The following is a 17,513-nucleotide window of genomic DNA, read 5'->3' on the forward strand; positions in this document are numbered from 1 at the left end:
CCTGCTAATACATCCCAGAACGATGCTTGCTTTTTTTGCAACAGTGTTACACTGTTGACTCATATTTAGCTTGTGATCCACTATGACTCCAGATCCCTTTCCGCTGTACTCCTTCCTAGGCAGTCAGTTTCCATTTTATATGTGTGCAACTGATTGTCCCTTCCTAAGTGGAGTACTTTGTATTTGTCCTTGCTGAAGTTCAGCCTATTTACTTCAGACCATTTATGCAGCATACAGCAGTATAAATGCCTCAAGTTTCCACGGCTTGTTGATGTCATTTTTCTGGAATGTATTTTCTTGTTGACTCAGATGTTCAGGAAGCAGGAGCTGGCTACAGTACAATATTGCCACATGTATTATCTCCCCACCCATATGACACAGAGGATGACTCAAGGCTCTTGGACTGGATCCCATACAAAACATCACAAGACTTAGGTGTGGCTCCACCTACCCCTTCTCCTCGCCCCACTCTCTCCTTTCCGTGAGGTCAGGCATCCTCCTCCCCCCGTCCCTTAGCCCCCTAAAGCCTCTGATACAGGCGCCTCTTCCCTTAGTGCAGCCTCCTCCTGCAGGTCACTTCATTCCTCCCCTGACAGTCTCCTCCCCACATGCCCCCCACACACACATTTTCTCCCTCAGACAACGGGCCCCGCCCACTCCTTTCCCTCCTTCGTTAAGCCCCTCCCTCACTTTGTCTCCTTAGCACCACTGGGCCACTCCCGTCCCCACAAGGACCTTTCCCCCCGCAAGCCCTACCCCTTTCCCCAGGGACCTCAGGCCCCGCCCCCTCATGCAAGCCCCGCCCCATACGCTCTAGCGTGGCCCGCGCTCCCGCCCCTGTGCCGTGGTGAGTCCGGCGACGCACGCGCGCCATTCCCCTCCCTCCCCACCTCCCCACACCGCATGCGGCCCCGCCCTGTCCAGGTGACGCCGCTGCCCCGCGCCCCGCCCCGGCGCCGTGGGTGAGGTCAGTGCCGTGCGCCCGCGCTCCAGGCAAGGCCCCGCCGCAGAGTGGGGAGGAGGCGCTGAGAGCCGCCGCCCGGCCGGGCCCTGTCAGGGAAGGAGCCAGGCGGGCCGGCTGCACCGAGGCCATGGAGCTGGCGGACGGCGTGGTGTACCAGGAAGACCCGGGCGGCCCCGGCCCCGCCATGATGTCGGAGCGGGTGTCGGGGCTGGCGGGCTCCATCTACCGCGAGTTCGAGCGGCTGATCGGGCGCTACGACGAGGAGGTGGTGGCCGAGCTGATGCCGCTGGTGGTGGCCGTGCTGGAGAACCTGGACTCGGTGTGCGCGCACAGCCAGGAGGCCAGCGTGGAGCTGGAGCTGCTGCGGGACGACAACGAGCAGCTGCTCACCCAGTACGAGCGCGAGAAGGCGCTGCGCAAGCAGGCCGAGGAGGTGAGGGGCCGCGGGGTCGGGCTGCTCAGCGGTACGAGCGAGAGGAGGCGCTGGGCGCGGATCCGGGACTGGCCCGTGGCACAGCTGAGGGGACTGGCTCGGCAGGGGCTGGGAGCGGTGCCGCTGGAGCAGGCCGAGGAGACAGCAATATAGGGGTCGCGGTAGGGTGAGAGTAGGGGCCAGGCCGACGGGGTCCGGGGTCGGGTGAGTTTCCTAAGCCTGGTTTCCTTTCCTGGGGAGTGGGATGGAGGCGTCAACATCCTTCTCCCGGGACTTGCTTCTATCTCGTAGGGCGAGGTGCAGGGTTCTTTTAACATCCTCTTCCTATTGCTGGTGGGACGGTGGAGCTAAGCCCCCTTCCCAGCGGGCGTGTGGCCCTACTCTGTAGTAGTCTGTCTTCACCCGGTTCCTATACAAGGTAGGTCACACACACACAGACGCCCAACTTCGCACCAACTCCTCTGAGGTGCAGAGATGACCATATCATGGCTAAACAAGTGGCTTATTTGTAGGGGGAGGGAAACAGACATTTCACTTTTTCTTCACACTGTACTGACACTTAGCATCCTGGTCAGAGGAATGTATTGTACATCATATTCCTTTTTTAACCCTGTGGTTAGAAAATTACAATACAGAGTTGATTACAGCAAGCTGTTTTAACTTATTCCACAGCTTCTACTCTTTTATGCGGCTCTTCGTTCTTTGCGACTCTTAAAATAACTGGCTAGAACAGCTTTAGAAGATTATTTTTCTTGTGTTCATATGGGTTATACAGAAGAACAATACTATTTGCGAGAGTAACCAAGGAACCAAACATTAAATGAATCAGTATCTCAAACTTCCTCTCTGTGAATTTTCTAAAGTTAAGGAGCTCCATAGTTATTTTTATTGTCATTCCTTATAAACATCTTGTGTGGGCGTGACTAAAAAAATGATACATTATGTGGTGTGTAGAAATGGGCAGTGCTGTTCAGGCTGTAACTCCCTGGGCTGGTGAATAGAAGCTTCAGCTGAGCAACAGGTGGCTAGAGATAGTTCAGTAGCATAGGCCTTCAGTGATGATACCACATAATAAGCCCCATGGTTGGGTGTGTCAAGGTAGTTCATCCAGTTCCTTATTTCAGAGTGTAGAAATTTGTAAAGCATCTCTTGTGTAAAAGTATCAAATAATATTGTCCCGCACTGTTGCTTTAATTATTTCCTCCAACACACTATCTCTCCAAAATTGCAGTAAGAAATCAGAGTGAAACCATTATCCTTAATTTAGCCAGCTGTTTTAAAAATAGTCCATGTCCGGACATAGGCTTCTTGTCCTGCACTCACCTGTATGTTTTTATTTCTGTTTTGAAAACTGAAAAGCATTGTTACTCAAAGTAGCCTTTTTCTGTACTAGTGTTGTCTTTTTTTTAACTTAGAAAAAGTTGTTTTACAAGCCTAGTAAAATTAACCCTACACTGCAATGCAAATAGTTCTAAATTAGTGTGAAAAAAGGTTAAGGTACAAATTGCTACAGGTCACACTTGAACAGGCAAGAAGACTATAACAAACATCCTTTGTTTTGTAAAGTTATAAAGAAATACAGTATGAATACACACAACTTTCCTCTAAAGACTTGCATCTAGTTTTTGTCCAAACCAGTCAAAAGAATACGATACATTTCTATACCAGATTTGCAAAATTAATTGCTCATTAATTCCAGGTGAATTAATTTATTGATAGGTGATTGAATTTCACTTTATTACCAAGGTGACAACGAAGAGGGGGTATTTGACTTATTTTCCTGGACTGGTAAATTTTCATGACTATATTGCAAGGATGGTTCATACTTGGATGGAATGTGAAAAAAGGGTCTCCACAACATGGAGCAGAAACTATAACAAATCACAGAAACAAAATGGGATGCTGTTGTTTCAGCTCTTACGGACTTTTCAGAAGTTGCGCACCTGTAGGTATCTCTCTGGCAGTATAGTAGTGTTCTATTTCTGTAAGTCAATTGAGGTGACCAATATAATGTAGATTAAAATTGTTACTGAATTGCAGCAGAAGTTCTTTAAGTTAGTTGCAGTTTCAGCGACTATCAATAAGGTATTGTTTTCAAACGTGAACACACTGTCCTTTCAGCATGAACACACACCTGTAATATTCCCAGGCCATTTTCAATTACTCCATTAACACATGCATGATAAATTTTAAAAATGCATGATACAATCAAAGATGTACATGCATTTACCAAATGCAGTTATAGCAACCATTTTTTAATGTTTGGTACTAATGCAAAGATGCTTCTACAAAAGGGTAACAGCGGGAATAAAATGAGGAGGAAGGTACATGAGTTACAGATTTGTACTATTGCTTTCTTTTAAGGGGTAATTTTTAATATTTTTCCATATTCCCTATTAAAAGCCTGATATTGCTTGGCTTGCCTCGTTTGACTATCCTGGATAATTGTCTCACTATCATTACAGGAATTTTTTTCTTTGGAGTAGTCTCATGATGAATATTCATGATGTTTCTTAACTCAGAACCCTTTTTGCCTCACTGTTTTTTAATCAGCAAGCTCCCATTTTTGTTGGATTTCTTCCTCATTAGCATTGTTTGACATGATGCAAGTTGTGATTGTGGGTTTCTTTTGGTAATGACTTCCAAAAATGAGAAGTTAAAATCTGCTTCTTTTAGCTATTCTTTGGGTGCCAGTCATTTCTTTAATGACTGATGCATGTGATCAGTTTTCATAACCAGTAAGAAGCCGCCTGCATAACTTTATGTATGTGATGTTTGTTCAGTTTCCTGGTTTAACATGAAAATTGAGAAGATGGGATATCTGGATATTTTGCCGATGTTTTGCATGTGACTGCTGTGTGACCATTTATATTTACAAAATAAGCCTTAGGCAAATTGGTTATACTGGAACCTTTATTAACCAAAGTTCCAAGCAACAAAGAAATGAGGAAGAGGAAGAAAAGAACTTTTATGCTGCTGTCTTATGTATAAATATACTTCTGACTAGTTCCCATAGGAGCACACCAGTCTATGTTTAGGTATGGGTAGCTGGCAGAAAATTGTTACGGAAGCTTTGATGCTTAAGGTTACTACTGGGCTTATAAACAGCCACAAGTAATTTCTTTCAGCAAAGAAACATTTATCTGGGATTTGGGTTTTATAGACTTGCCCCATAACTTATTAAATCAACCTGTTCTTGAAACCTGACATCTCTTAATACATACATCTTTTTTTATTTAGGCATGAAAAGGGAATTAATTTCCAGCTTCCCGCTAAATGGGTTTAAGTATTGTAGCTTACTTGGAAATACTGAGGAAGACAATGGCTAAAGTTTTTCTGCTTAGGATTTCAGGTTAACAGTGTTAAATATTTAAAATTACTGTCTTATTCAGCTGTGAGTAAAATTAAATACTCTAACTCTTATAAGAGTAGAACTCGTATCCAGATTTAACATTTTGAATGTCACATACTTTCAGTGTGTAATTTTTAATCTGCGGTAAGTAGTAATCGAGTGAATGGAGCATGAATCTGAGTGCCAGGAACTTACAGTCCACCCCTGATTTTGCTGTTGATGTACTGAGATGTTGGGCAAGTCACTTAAATACCTTCTTTATTTTGCAGTGTACAAAATGGGAAATTTAACTGCTTTACATGGGTGTTGTGAAGATTAATACATAGAAAATCCTTTGAAGAAGTGTGAAGTGTTAGTGTAATTTAACCATTAAAACCAAGGAGTGGCTTTACGTGGGATGTTGAATTGCTGTGTTATGTTCATCTAAATTTCAAGGAATGCTTGCTACAAATTGACATTTTGTAAAATGTCATTTGATAGAATAGTTGAAGTTGGTCCTCAGTGTCAGTTCACTTTTAAAGGAATGTTATCTTGAAATCCAGTCACTTTTAAAAGTTAAAAGTAGTGTAAGCTGAGCTGCCTTGCCAATTTCTGTGACTTCACAATAACTTCCCTATTTTTGAAAATGTTTTGTGTTTTTCCCTCTCCTTTTGCTGTGTGGAAGATCTGCATAAACAGGGGAAACTAACTACACAGGGAAATAGCAACTCTGACTCTGCATAGTGCTGTCAAATGCAAAAAGTAAACATGAGCATAACAGGGAGAATAGAAAAAAACAGAAATTTCTCTCATGTTAGGTGTTACTTGTAACAATATGGGCAAAAATAGAAATAAGTTGGTGGTGTCCCTTTGAATAACTTCACCTATTTTGAATATTCTTTTGCTTAGTCGGTGAATATTCTTTTGTTTTGGATAGAACATAATTCCCCTTGAATAGAACTTGAGTCCTTAGCATCTCTTTAGATTTCCCAGTGTAAATCTTTAAAACAGCAGTGGAATGACCAAGAGAATTACGTTTAACTAGGTAAAAAAAACAAACAAACAAGCAAACAAAACCACAACAACCTTAATTTGAAAACTAAGTCCTGTACAGCTCTAGAAGAAATTGTGTCTAAGGATAAAAAACTTGATCTATATTTGGTTTTATGTGTGATGATGACATTAAGATTGATTTAAAAACAGCTGTTGATTCAGAAGTAAGATTGTTGCTAATCTTTTGCACTCATGTGGCACACATGACTTCTGGAAATCTAGTGTCAAATAGAAGCAAATTAACAATGTTGCAGTTGTATTTAAACCTATTCTTGCACATTTTCTTCTGCTCACTTTAATGCGTTAGAAGTTACTCCGTGCAAGGCCTGTGTTAAACTTTGTCATTTTAAAAGGGAAGCGGCACTAACAAGAATGAATAAGCTAGACCTGGCCTTAAATGTTAATAAAAAAAGGCCAAAAAACTTAAACAAAAAACCCTTTTAGACCCTCTGTCTATCAGAAAGAATAAAAAAGTGCAAGTTGTATGTTTCTGGTTTCTGGTCGTATTTTTACACCATATATTTCACTAGTGAATATTCCTAAAACAAGGGAAAATGGTTAAACTGTTCACTCCCTCTTCCAGCAGTTCATAGGAATACTGGAATAAACTAATAAATTTATATATGAACTCCCTTCATTCAAGCAGAGAACCACAAAACACATTTACCTGTCTTTGAGCATCAGCTGTTTCTTGCTTCTCTTAGCATTTTGTTCCAAGCGCTGTCATATGAACACCATTGAGTCCTGTGATAGCCATATAACAGCTTATGTGAAAGCACTCTTGTTCAAGTTTATAGTATGAATAGAAAACAGAGCCAAATTATTTAAATGCACTATCAGAATTTCTTGCTGGTTGGTCTGCATTAGTAGAAATGAAGTGCTTTTATAAAGTGTTATGAATTCTCTCTTTCCCTTTATAGATGATCTAAAATTTGATGGAGCATAAAAAATTAGATGTAAACAATTGTGAACAAGCTATTTCAATGCAGTATTTTTGGGGAATAGTCTCAAGAGTGACGCTCAACTTTGACATATTTTTGAAAAGCTATTTGTTCGCACAGGAGTCCTATATCAGCCTCATCTAAATAGATCATCATGTGGATCATCTTCCCAACTTCTCATTAATCTCATTCATAATCATATATCATCCCTGTTGCAACTATAGCAATTGCTTATGTTGACTAGTAATATTGGTAAAGAATAGGCCGCTCTTTGCAATTGGAAACAAGGAGTGCCATGTGACCTGCCAGCTCTTAGGTCCATAAGAAAGGGTTCCCTGGGTCACCAGTGCTCCATGTGTGACAGCGTGATGATTGATGATTTAAGTGAACTTGCAGTGAGGTCAAGAAGTCTGTCACTGAAAGGAGCCTGCATACCTATAGAGATTCCTTTTTCCTATTGTTATTAGATCAGAGAGAACACAGCTTTCTACTATGGGGAGGGTATGATGCTCAGGGTTGTTTTTTTTGTCTGTTTGCTGAAGTGGTATGCTTTCCCTACAGATATAACTTCTGTGGTTTTTAAAGTCCACCCTTTTTCAGACAGTTGGATCAGTTCAAGTATAATTTATTTGAACCGTAAAGGTACTTTTGAGCAGTCAGAACTTCACGTATCACTTTCATTTCTTTGTCTACTTTTGAAGCCCCATTACCTACAAAATATACTAACTTAGTGAATTTCACCCTGCGCAGAGGGTAAGCGCAATACGTATGAACTGCCAAAGACCTACAGGTCTTGTGCTCGCTCTCTGCATAGTTTTGAATGTAGTTTATTATGCATACTTCTGTATCTGGTTTACTTCCTCCTCCTGATATCACTTCCACACATCACAGTCATGAGATGGGTGGGAAAAAACAATTTCAGCAGATAAGGCCGCAGCCTTTCTGTAACAGTGTTTTAGCTTTCTGGCTTTAGGTTATTGTCTGTTATCTTCATTATTATATATGTTGAATACTAGAATATGGAACAATACATTGTATTTGTTACTATGAAATCAAGCTAGTAACTGGACTATTTTATTATTACTTTCCAGCCATCCCTGAAAGAATCAAAACAAGTTAGCTAGAACTTTAAAAGCGTTATGTACAGTGTAGCTACAATAAAGCATTGATTGTTGGACACTTCTGATATTGGAACTACTACAACTTGGTTCATCACAGTGCTCCCACAGCTTGCAAATAATACCGTTACTGTATAACTATACTTAAATTACTTGTGCGCTCATTTGCTTGAACAATGAAGAGTAATGTTCCCTGAAACAACTGATCTAGAATTTTAACTTTCATTAAACGCTTTTAGCTTTCATGTCTTTAACTCCCAATTTAAAACTTTGCTATGCATGTTAAAACTGCTGTCTGTCCCCCCCATTCAGTATTAAAATTAATATGATTTGTATGTGAGAGTTGAATAAGCATGTGTACATTTTGCCATTTTTAATCACTGTATGAGGGAGACAACACAGATAGTGGATTACTTAGCCCAGCCGCCACACCTGTATGACAGCAAGGGATTTCAGCTACTAGTACAAATTAATTTTGCATAATGCCCATATAGGAATTGGACTCAGATCATGAACTTCTCATAGGCTATTGAATAGTAATAACTATCAGATGGAGAGGCAAGTATTAAAAAATTGATTCCTGGATGTAATTCTAACTGGATGACAGCAGTGCTGCTGGCATTTGTTCCTTAACACACTTCCTGTTTTTCCTCCTTCCCACTCCCACTTGTGTACAAAGGATTTTGAGATGCTTAATAGCTTCCATACTTCGTGCTGGAAGACAAGTATCTAAGGTTAGGAAGGGCAGGAGTGGTTGTAGAGGACTAAGTTATCTTAGTCTGCTTGGCACTGCTTTAAAGTTTTTTGATTACACCTTATTGGCCAAGTGATCGAGGGAAGTTAATTCGGACAAAATGCTCCAAAAATGAACACTGGAATGCTACATAAGGTAAATGGCATGCTGTGTGCTCACTATAAACTTAAACTGTAAATGTTATTCAAGTAAAAACAACGAGGAGTCCTTGTGGCACCTTAGAGACTAACACATTTATTTGGGCATAAGCTTTTGTGGGCTAAAACCCACTTCATCGGATGCATGGAGTGAAAAATACAGTAAGCAGAATATATATATTATAGCACATGAAAATATGGGAGTTGCCTTACCAAGTGGGGGGGTCAGCGCTCACGAGCCAGTTCAATTAAGGTGGAAGTGGCCTATTCTCAACAGTTGACAAGAAGGGGTGAATACCAAGGGAGGGAAAATTCATTTTGTAGTACTAATGAGGCTAATGCAATCAAGGTTTGTGAGAGTGAGGGATCGTCCTTCAGGGTAGGTTGTAGATCCTTGATGACCTTGGGAGGCAGGCCAGTCCTGGCTTACAGACAGCCCTCCAAACTGAAGCAAATACTCACCAGCAACTACGCACCACACAACAAGAACACTAACCCAAGAACCAATCCTTGCAACAAACCCAGTTGCCAACTCTGTCCGCATATCTGTTCAAGGGACACAATCATAGGACCTAACCACATCAGCCACACCATCAGGGGCTTGTTCACCTGCACATCTACCAATGTGACATATGCCATCATGTGCCAGCAATGCCCCTCTATGTACATTGGCCAGACTGGACAGTCTCTACGCAAAAGAATTAATGGACACAAATCAGACATCAAGGAATGTAACATTCAAAAACCAGTAGGAGAACACTTCAATTGTATGGACACTCAATAACAGACTTAAGATAGACAAAAAACTTCAAAAACAGACTCCAACAAAAAACTGCAGAACTGGAGTTAATTTGCAAACTGGACATCATCAAATTAGCCTGAATAGAGACTGGGAGTGGATGGGTCACTACAAAAAGTAATTTCCCCTCTGCTGATACACCTTTTTGTCAATTGTTGAGAATAGGCCACTTCCACCTTAATTGAATTGGCTCGTTAGCACTGACCCCACACTTGGTAAGGCAACTTCCATCTTTTCATGTGCTATAATATATATTTTGCTTACTGTATTTTTCACTCCATGCATCTGATGAAGTGGGTTTTAGCCCATAAAAGCTTATGCCCAAATAAATGTTAGTCTCTAAGGTGCCATAAGGACTCATTGTTTTTGCTGATACAGACTAACATAGCTACCCCTCCGAAACCTGTTGTTCAAGTGTGGTTCATAGATTCACTTCTGTTTATAAACTCTTGACTACACAACAGTTTCCTGTGAAATGCAAACTTTTTCGCTCCCACGGGCTGCTTTCTACATTCAGGAGTGAAAGTCTATTGAAAATAGTTTATGGAAGTGAAACTGTTGTAGATCATGACCGTAGCTTTATAGGATCATAAATAGATGTTGCTACATGAGGACCAGTAGTCTGGCTGATGATTAAGCTGTTGATAGTTGAATTACTCACCTTTCTTTAGCGGTCTTCAAAACTTGTTGCATGTTAGCTCTTCAATAGCCTATATAACAAATAGGTACTGTTTCCAATATTTCATATTTTACTCTTTGTAAAACAGGTTGGCTTATGAAGAATTTATTCTACTTAAGAGAATAGGATCAATTTTCTAAACTTCATGTAAATCCAGAATGGGTGTTGACCCAGTATTGATCTCAAAGTGACACAGAACGCTTAATAGTTAGAGGGCGGAGCACTGTCATGTTGTGTCAGAGCTTTATTGCTTACATCACAGTAGGAGATGGGAAAGAAAAACCTTGCCTTAGAATACTCACATGGAGCCCCTCACACCTCTTCTGGTGTATGGACGGAACAGATTCAGAGGCGGGCGGGCAGGTGGTAGGGTTTATATCTTTAAAAGCAAAAAAGCCACTTTGTTGGAGTAGAAAGAAAAATGTCTATAGTTATATATAAAAGGTAAGAGGAAGTAGAGAAGCCAAACTTGCAGATTTGGTCACCCTAATTTAGGTGCTTTGAGACTTTGAAAAGTGGGCATACTAGTGAGAACTACTGTTTAGTACCTAAAATGTTTGAAGTTCTGCAGCTTAGTGTTTCAGGAAAAATAATTAACGAATATTACTTTTATAATAAACTACTGTATATTCCTCTTAATAAAAGTTGTTAGGATTTTCAAAAGGTACTAAGGGAGTTAGCTACCCACTTCCTTTGAATTTGTGAGCTTTAGGGGACTAACTCTGGCTTCTTTAAAAATCCTAACCTTGCTGCTCAGTGTCTAACCACACTAGTGAATATTTTATTTGTTTTTTTGTCTGTCAGAAATTCATTGAATTTGAAGATTCTCAAGAACAAGAAAAAAAGGACTTACAGACCCGAGTGGAATCATTAGAATCACAAACACGACAGCTTGAACTGAAAGCAAAAAATTATGCTGATCAAAGTAAGTAGAAATGGCTTATCATGCTGTAACTGCGCTTTGGTTACATTATGACTTCAGGATGATGTTAATTTTCACTCTAATTTAACCTACAATAGTGATACATGACAAATCTCTTTCTGATGCCTGGTCCACCACTTTTGACACATGCACTTAAACTAGCTTTTATGTTGTTCCACCTGTAACTAGGATAGAAGTTTAGATGCCAACACATTTTATTCTGATGATTTCTTTATTATTCTATACTCTAGGACACAACACTATCTTAATTTTACAGAACTCTTTTCAGGTCAGGGTATAAGTCTTAAGCTATTGCTATACTAAAGAGCTTACAGTGGTGTAGCTGCATTGGTGCAGCTGTGCCACTGTAAGCTCTCTAGTGTAGCCCTAAACCAACAGGAGAGAGCTCTCCCATCGACTTAATTAATTCATCCCCAGCAAGCAATGGCAGCTAAGCTGGTGGGAGAAGTTCTCCCACTGACATAACTGTCCACACCGACGCTTAGGTTGATGTAACTTATGTTGCTTGGTGGTGTCTTATTCGCACCCCTAGTGACATAAATTATACCGACATAAGGGGTAGTGTAGACATAGCCTTAGTGTGCAAGAAGTGTTATGCAGTCCAATCTATAAATTGATGTTGATTACTGACTCCTTCCACTTTGCTGCTTTTAAGAGGGCTCTTAGTGTGCGAGACTTGTGTAAATAACCAATTTTTTTTCCGTTTGGTGACCAAACTGAAAAATCAAGGTTTGTGTTTTGTATTGATGTGAAATGAAATACTTCAGAATTTTTTTACAAAAGTCAGAAATTCATTTCGGTCAAATTAAATGTTTCATTTGACCTAAAATGAAACATTTTAATTTTTTCAGGTTTTTATACTTTTTTTTAATAAACTTGAAGTAAAATTTGAAATTGGTTGACCTAAATCTTCAATTTTTGGTTTAAAAAAAAAAAAAAATCTGAAAATCTCCCCCCCCCCCCCCCCCCAATCTTTGTTCTTTATTGGAATCTCCTGCTTCAACCTCACTGTTTGAGAATGTCAGATGTCTGCTGAGAGATCATTTCCACTGTCCCAGGCTCTAGCTACAAAGACTTTTCAGGGTGTTTGGCGCTGGGCTGTGGCCTGTTGGAAGATTAGAATAAATTCTAGACTGACTTCCTTCAGAGCCCAGGGCAAAAGGTTATGCATAACAGGACCCAAGATGACTATATTAGAGGAGAAAATACCTTAAGTACAAATCACAGAAACCTAGAAATGAGTAGGAAACTCACTGAAATCCCAAACAGGAGATGAATGAGACTCCATATTTTTTCTAGAGTAATGTCTCATTTTATTTCTTTATGTGGCAGTCTTGATGGCTTTCATTTAGCCTAGAGAAGTATTGGACCTCTCTTATTAACCCCACTTTCCTGTTCACTCTCATCATAAAATGGCTATCTGTAGTTCCTCACTTCCATTTCCAATTACTACTCCTAATCCTCCCTAGTTTACTTTTCTCCTCTTGTCCAGGCTTGAGCAGGAATCTCTTGTAAGGGTTTGACAGGGTGCTATTTGGAAGTTGTTGGCATTTTAGGTGTGTTCATCTACCTTTCAGAGTTTGGGAAATCAGCCAGAACAGTCCTTGGTAGGTTGGCAATAACTGCAGATGCCCTAATGTTCTTTCTTTTTGTCCAGTTTGCTGGGCCAGGCATAAACAGAAAATATTTTTATTACCACCATTATAAACCTTGGACTACTGGTATTTTTCCAGCCTGAAAATCAAAGTAATGCTTTGTGGGAGGATTGTCTATATTTCTGCAGCATCCAGAAGGGTAAATGCGGTGTGTCCATGGCTTCTACAAGATTGAGTATCATAAAAGAAGCTGCTGGAACATTTGGAGTTGCTGAGACCATTGTCTTTCCAGAAAACAGCTATTTCATCCTATTGGTTTTCTTAAAATGTAATATTTTGGGTTATTTTAAAGATGTCTCAATTGCACGAAGTTAGACAAATTGAAATATATTTTTTAAAACTGTATGCTGTTTGTGAGTAGTTGCTGAAGTACTGAATGCAGACTTTGTCACCTGACTAACTTTCAGATATACATTCTTTCAATACAGGTCCACTAATGAAGCATCCTCCTTAATCTAGTTAATTCTGCTGGAGGCAGAGATGTTTTGTTCTACACTAGTTTACTCTACTGTGTAAAATTACCTTAAATCACTGATGTAATTTCGTTGTGGCATATTGTTGGAGTAGGAGAATAGCTGTTGTGCTAAAGTCAGTAATGTGGGAATAAGTTTACTTTTAAGTGAAATGTCAGCTGAGACTTTAGAAGTGAGAACATCTTCACCTATAATCCTGATTAGCCTGTTTTTATAATGAGAAATGAGGAATTGCTCAAATACTTTTCTGTCCTAAGTGGGGGATCTAGTATTTACAGAAAACTAGTTTTTAAATAGAACTCTTTCACTTTAGAGGGCTACTTTCTGGTAACTTAGCCCCAAAATTAACTTGTGCAAGTTTTTGCTCAATCTACTAATAGAAGTGTCTTCCTGAAAACTTGAAAAAATTAATTTAAATATATTTTGGCTTATGCTGCATTATTTCCGACACAAAGATATTGTGGACTCATGAAAATCGAAGTGAAATTAATTTATTTTAGCTAACTGAAATGTAGAAGATTGGTGTGTTTTTTTTAAATACCCTCTCTCCACAAATTGTAAGTTGAAGATGAAGGCTCTACAGTATTTGGTTCTAGATTGATTTTAATTGATTAGTGTTTTGTCTAGTCTACTGTTAAATGTCCCAAGGTTATGTTTTAATCTAGTGGTGTTCATAGCATAGGTATTAATGTGAATATTCTTTTAATGGTAACTGCTCAAAATCAAGATGTGCAGTGCTTTAAAATTTGCTTAGACTGTTGATGAAAAATGTTACATTAAAGACTTAGAAAAGGTAGTGATATATATAGCTCCTAATGCTGGGTTACAACACAACCTTGCCAGTCCAGTTCCTATGTTACCTGGCACTGATTCTCAATTTCCACCCTTTTAAGCAGGATGCTACTTATCAAAACACACTTTTTGTACCATCTCCTTCCTGTCTCCTTTGTTCCTTCTCCTCAGCCAGCTTTTTTTTTCATGGTGGATGATTTCTCTAATACTAGTGAGTAATGTGTAGCTGTCTTCTCTTCATTAGTAATGTGCAGCTCTTTTCCACCTCTATCACCTAAAAATTTACTCACTGTAAGATTCTTGCTTTTTTTAGTGGCATCTATGGCAAGAGAGCTAGAGTAGGGAGCTAGGTAGAGATTGAAGAGCTTGGTAATGTTGTGCTCTGAAGTATGTAAAAGGAGGGCGATACAGATCATCCTAACTGTTTTTCTTAAATTGAATATTGGAGTTATGTGGTGTTTGATTAGACAAAGACTCTGCTCTTCAGTCGATTAGAATATTATGGGCAGATCTTCATAGAGTGCATTTTGCAGGAGTACGTGCCTCTGATACAGTATATCGGGGTCGGCAACGTTCGGCACGCGGCTCGCCAGGGTAAGCACTCTGGCGGGCCGGGCCAGTTTTATTTACTTGCTGACGCGGCAGGTTCGGCCGATTGCGGCCCCCACTGGCCGTGGTTTGCCGTCCCGGGCCAATGGGGGCGGCGCGAAGCCACGGCCAGCACATCGCTCGCCCGTGCCACTTTTTGCCGCCCCCATTGGCCCGGGACGGCAAACCTGCCACGTCAGCAGGTAAATAAACTGGCCCGGCCCGCCAGGGTGCTTACCCTGGTGAGCCGCATGCCGAACGTTGCCGACCCTTGCTGTATGTGATATATGCTCAAACAGAGAGACTCCTATAGGAATTGACAAAGTAAACTCAGAGTCATGGACCCTGGATAGGCTGCCCCCACTGAGACCCTCTTTCAGTCCCCTGAGTGGATCTCTTTAAAATGCTACGCACATGCCTCCACTTCTCTGCAGTGAGAGCCTGAAATCCAGCCACTCTCTATCTGGGTCTCTAGATTACAATCCCTGGGTAACAACCTTGACGAATTCAGCAGATCCAACGAGGGCTGGTCCCTGCACGGGTTTCCTTTTGGGAGCCTGTGACAGCATATACTTGTAGGGAGACAGAAACAGCTTCTTGAAAACAAAGCATGATTTATTTTGCCCAAAAGGTTTGCAGCAGAGGAGTGCATTTAAAATAACAGACCTACACTCATATTTCCTTACTTAAGCTTAATCTTTCTATCCATAGCTCAGGTGAGTTTGGCTTATTCTCCATCTCTTAGTTCGGAGAAAGAGCATTCATGGCTTTTAGCATTCTTCTGTCTCCGAATGTCTGACGCATTCTGGTCCGCCTCTATCTTCCTTTTCTAGTTTCTTTGAGGGGTTAGGTCTCCTTTTAGGTATGTCTGCACTGCAAGCAGAGGTATGACTGTCACATGTGTAGGCATACTCGAGGTAGCTTTGATCTAGCTGGCTTGAATATTAAAGCAGTGAAACTGTAGCAGCACAAGGGTGTATGTATAAGCCTGCCAGAGCATTTTTTTTTCTGATATCCTCTGAGAAGTTGCAGCTGTGTATAACTGAAGAGTCTCACCTCAGGACTCCAACTCCTCCCTTGTTACCATCTGCCTAAAAAGTGTGGTAGTCTAGCATTTAGCTTGGTAGATCACTCCCTGTATTCCTTTTTGTGCAGTTATATGAGGAAATTGTTGCCTTAATGGAGAAAGCTAGCTTCATGTCTGGCCTCTTAATGCTAAATTACAGCCTGACTTTTTTTCAAAAGTGCAGTTCCTGTTAGTTGTGTCGCAGGTCCACAGCACCTTTTAAAAGTAGGCTATTTCACTAAACTTAATACAATATTGGATTTCTTTAGCCAGTAGTTGTGGCATACTCAGGAATGGTGGTTTAAATTTAGTTCTACTTTTGCTTCTCTTATAGCACTGATTGAGTTTTTGTTGTCTAAATTGAGTGCTCCATGTTTCACCTTTAAGGCAAGAAATACGAAGTGTTTGGTAGAAATTCAGCACACATTTGGAAGTGATCTGTTAAACTAATACTATTAATGTGTGTTTAAGATTTTTAACTTTAAAATAACCTACAAAAATTAAACACAATATCTAACTTCAGTCTGAGTTACCTGGATTTCTAAAAAGCCCTCAAATGTTAATATTTTTTTAAAACGGACTTGCTTACATTTACTATGGAATGTCTTTTTAAATCGAGATTTATGTTACATGGTGACAGTACATAACACCATAGAATGCCACATTTTTATACAGTTTAGTTTATGTATGGTTACTTTACTACCTTTAATGTGAAGACTTCAGATGTTGGTTCGGATTTGGCATCTCTATTGCAGTAGGCATGTTAAGGCCTTTGGAGGAAGTGCAGGCTTGGCATTCTTTTTCAGTGCCATTTCTGATCAGAATAGTTACTATGTAAAACAGTTATTAGTTTACTAGTTCATATTTGGAAGTGAATTCATGTTAATTGCTTGGGAAAAGGCTTGTTCCAGAAGCAGAATTTAGTACTAGTAAGTGTTTTTTAGGAGAAAATTGCATTTTGCTTTTGGAATAACAGTCATCAGAAACATAAAATTCAAGGATTAGAAACTTGACTAGCAAACCTTTCTAAAATTTTGGAAGTATACATCTTGCTAGAAACACTGGGGTTTTTTTTTTTTTGAATATTTAAATAGAGCACCCATCAAACTTTAATGAGTTTTTCATATGCTAAATCAGTGGCCAACTTGGCATGGAGAATTTGAAAACAAGATTGCAAACATTCAACAGACGATTAATTGAAAGTGAGTGTAAAAGAGGAATGGGACAAAAAAATTCAGTTGATGCCTGACAAATAGCATATTACAGATGGATTGGAAAAAAAGACGTGAGGTTGACATTGTGAAAATCGTACTGATATACACATCATTTTGAACTCTTCTCATTTCATAAGGTAGTCCAATTGTACTGTGGTGGTGTCATCTTTCCCATTTTAGCTGAGAGAGACCTATTTAGATGTCTGATCTATGGTACCAAAGTATGGGACACAATGTCCCCTTTCAATTCCCTGGGTACTGCTATATGCTTATTTTTTTGGCTACATTCCTTTTCTCTCTTCTCTTGCTTCCCTCCTCTTTTGGTAACACGTCATTACTTATTGGATGTTGTGGTAGCATTGCTAAAGGACGTGGAATGAATATTTGAGACAGATTAAGGAAACTGAGACCTGACTTTGCCTTGTTCTTCTTCAGAGAGAGCCCAAGGTGGCAACACTATTTGACCTGAGTGTACTGAAGATATAATATTTTATTATTGTTATTGGCCCTTAATATCAGTGGGTGTTGGCAGATTTTGGAAGCTTGATTTGTGAATATCTCCGGTAGTGTGTA

At 40.1% G+C, this 17,513-nt stretch overlaps 1 protein-coding gene across 3 annotated transcripts in view; it reads left to right on the top strand.

Annotated features, from left to right (window-relative positions):
• The first annotated feature begins 943 nt into the window (after nt 1–943).
• The window catches only part of SPAG9 (sperm associated antigen 9), a 107,147-nt gene continuing 90,577 nt past the window's right edge, over nt 944–17,513 (top strand). Inside the window, exons 1-2 of one of the 3 annotated variants that reach the window (XM_054046713.1) lie at nt 944–1,397; nt 11,014–11,134. In XM_054046713.1, coding sequence (XP_053902688.1) covers nt 1,092–1,397; nt 11,014–11,134 — 427 coding nt within the window. In that variant the 5' untranslated portion in view covers nt 944–1,091. The remainder of the gene's footprint in view (nt 1,398–11,013; nt 11,135–17,513) is intronic. The other 2 variants (XM_054046712.1, XM_054046714.1) reach the window with 2 other exon arrangements.

Source organism: Malaclemys terrapin, chromosome 13 (assembly GCF_027887155.1).
Source record: "Malaclemys terrapin pileata isolate rMalTer1 chromosome 13, rMalTer1.hap1, whole genome shotgun sequence".
In the NCBI taxonomy this organism is placed as follows: Eukaryota; Metazoa; Chordata; order Testudines; family Emydidae; genus Malaclemys; species Malaclemys terrapin.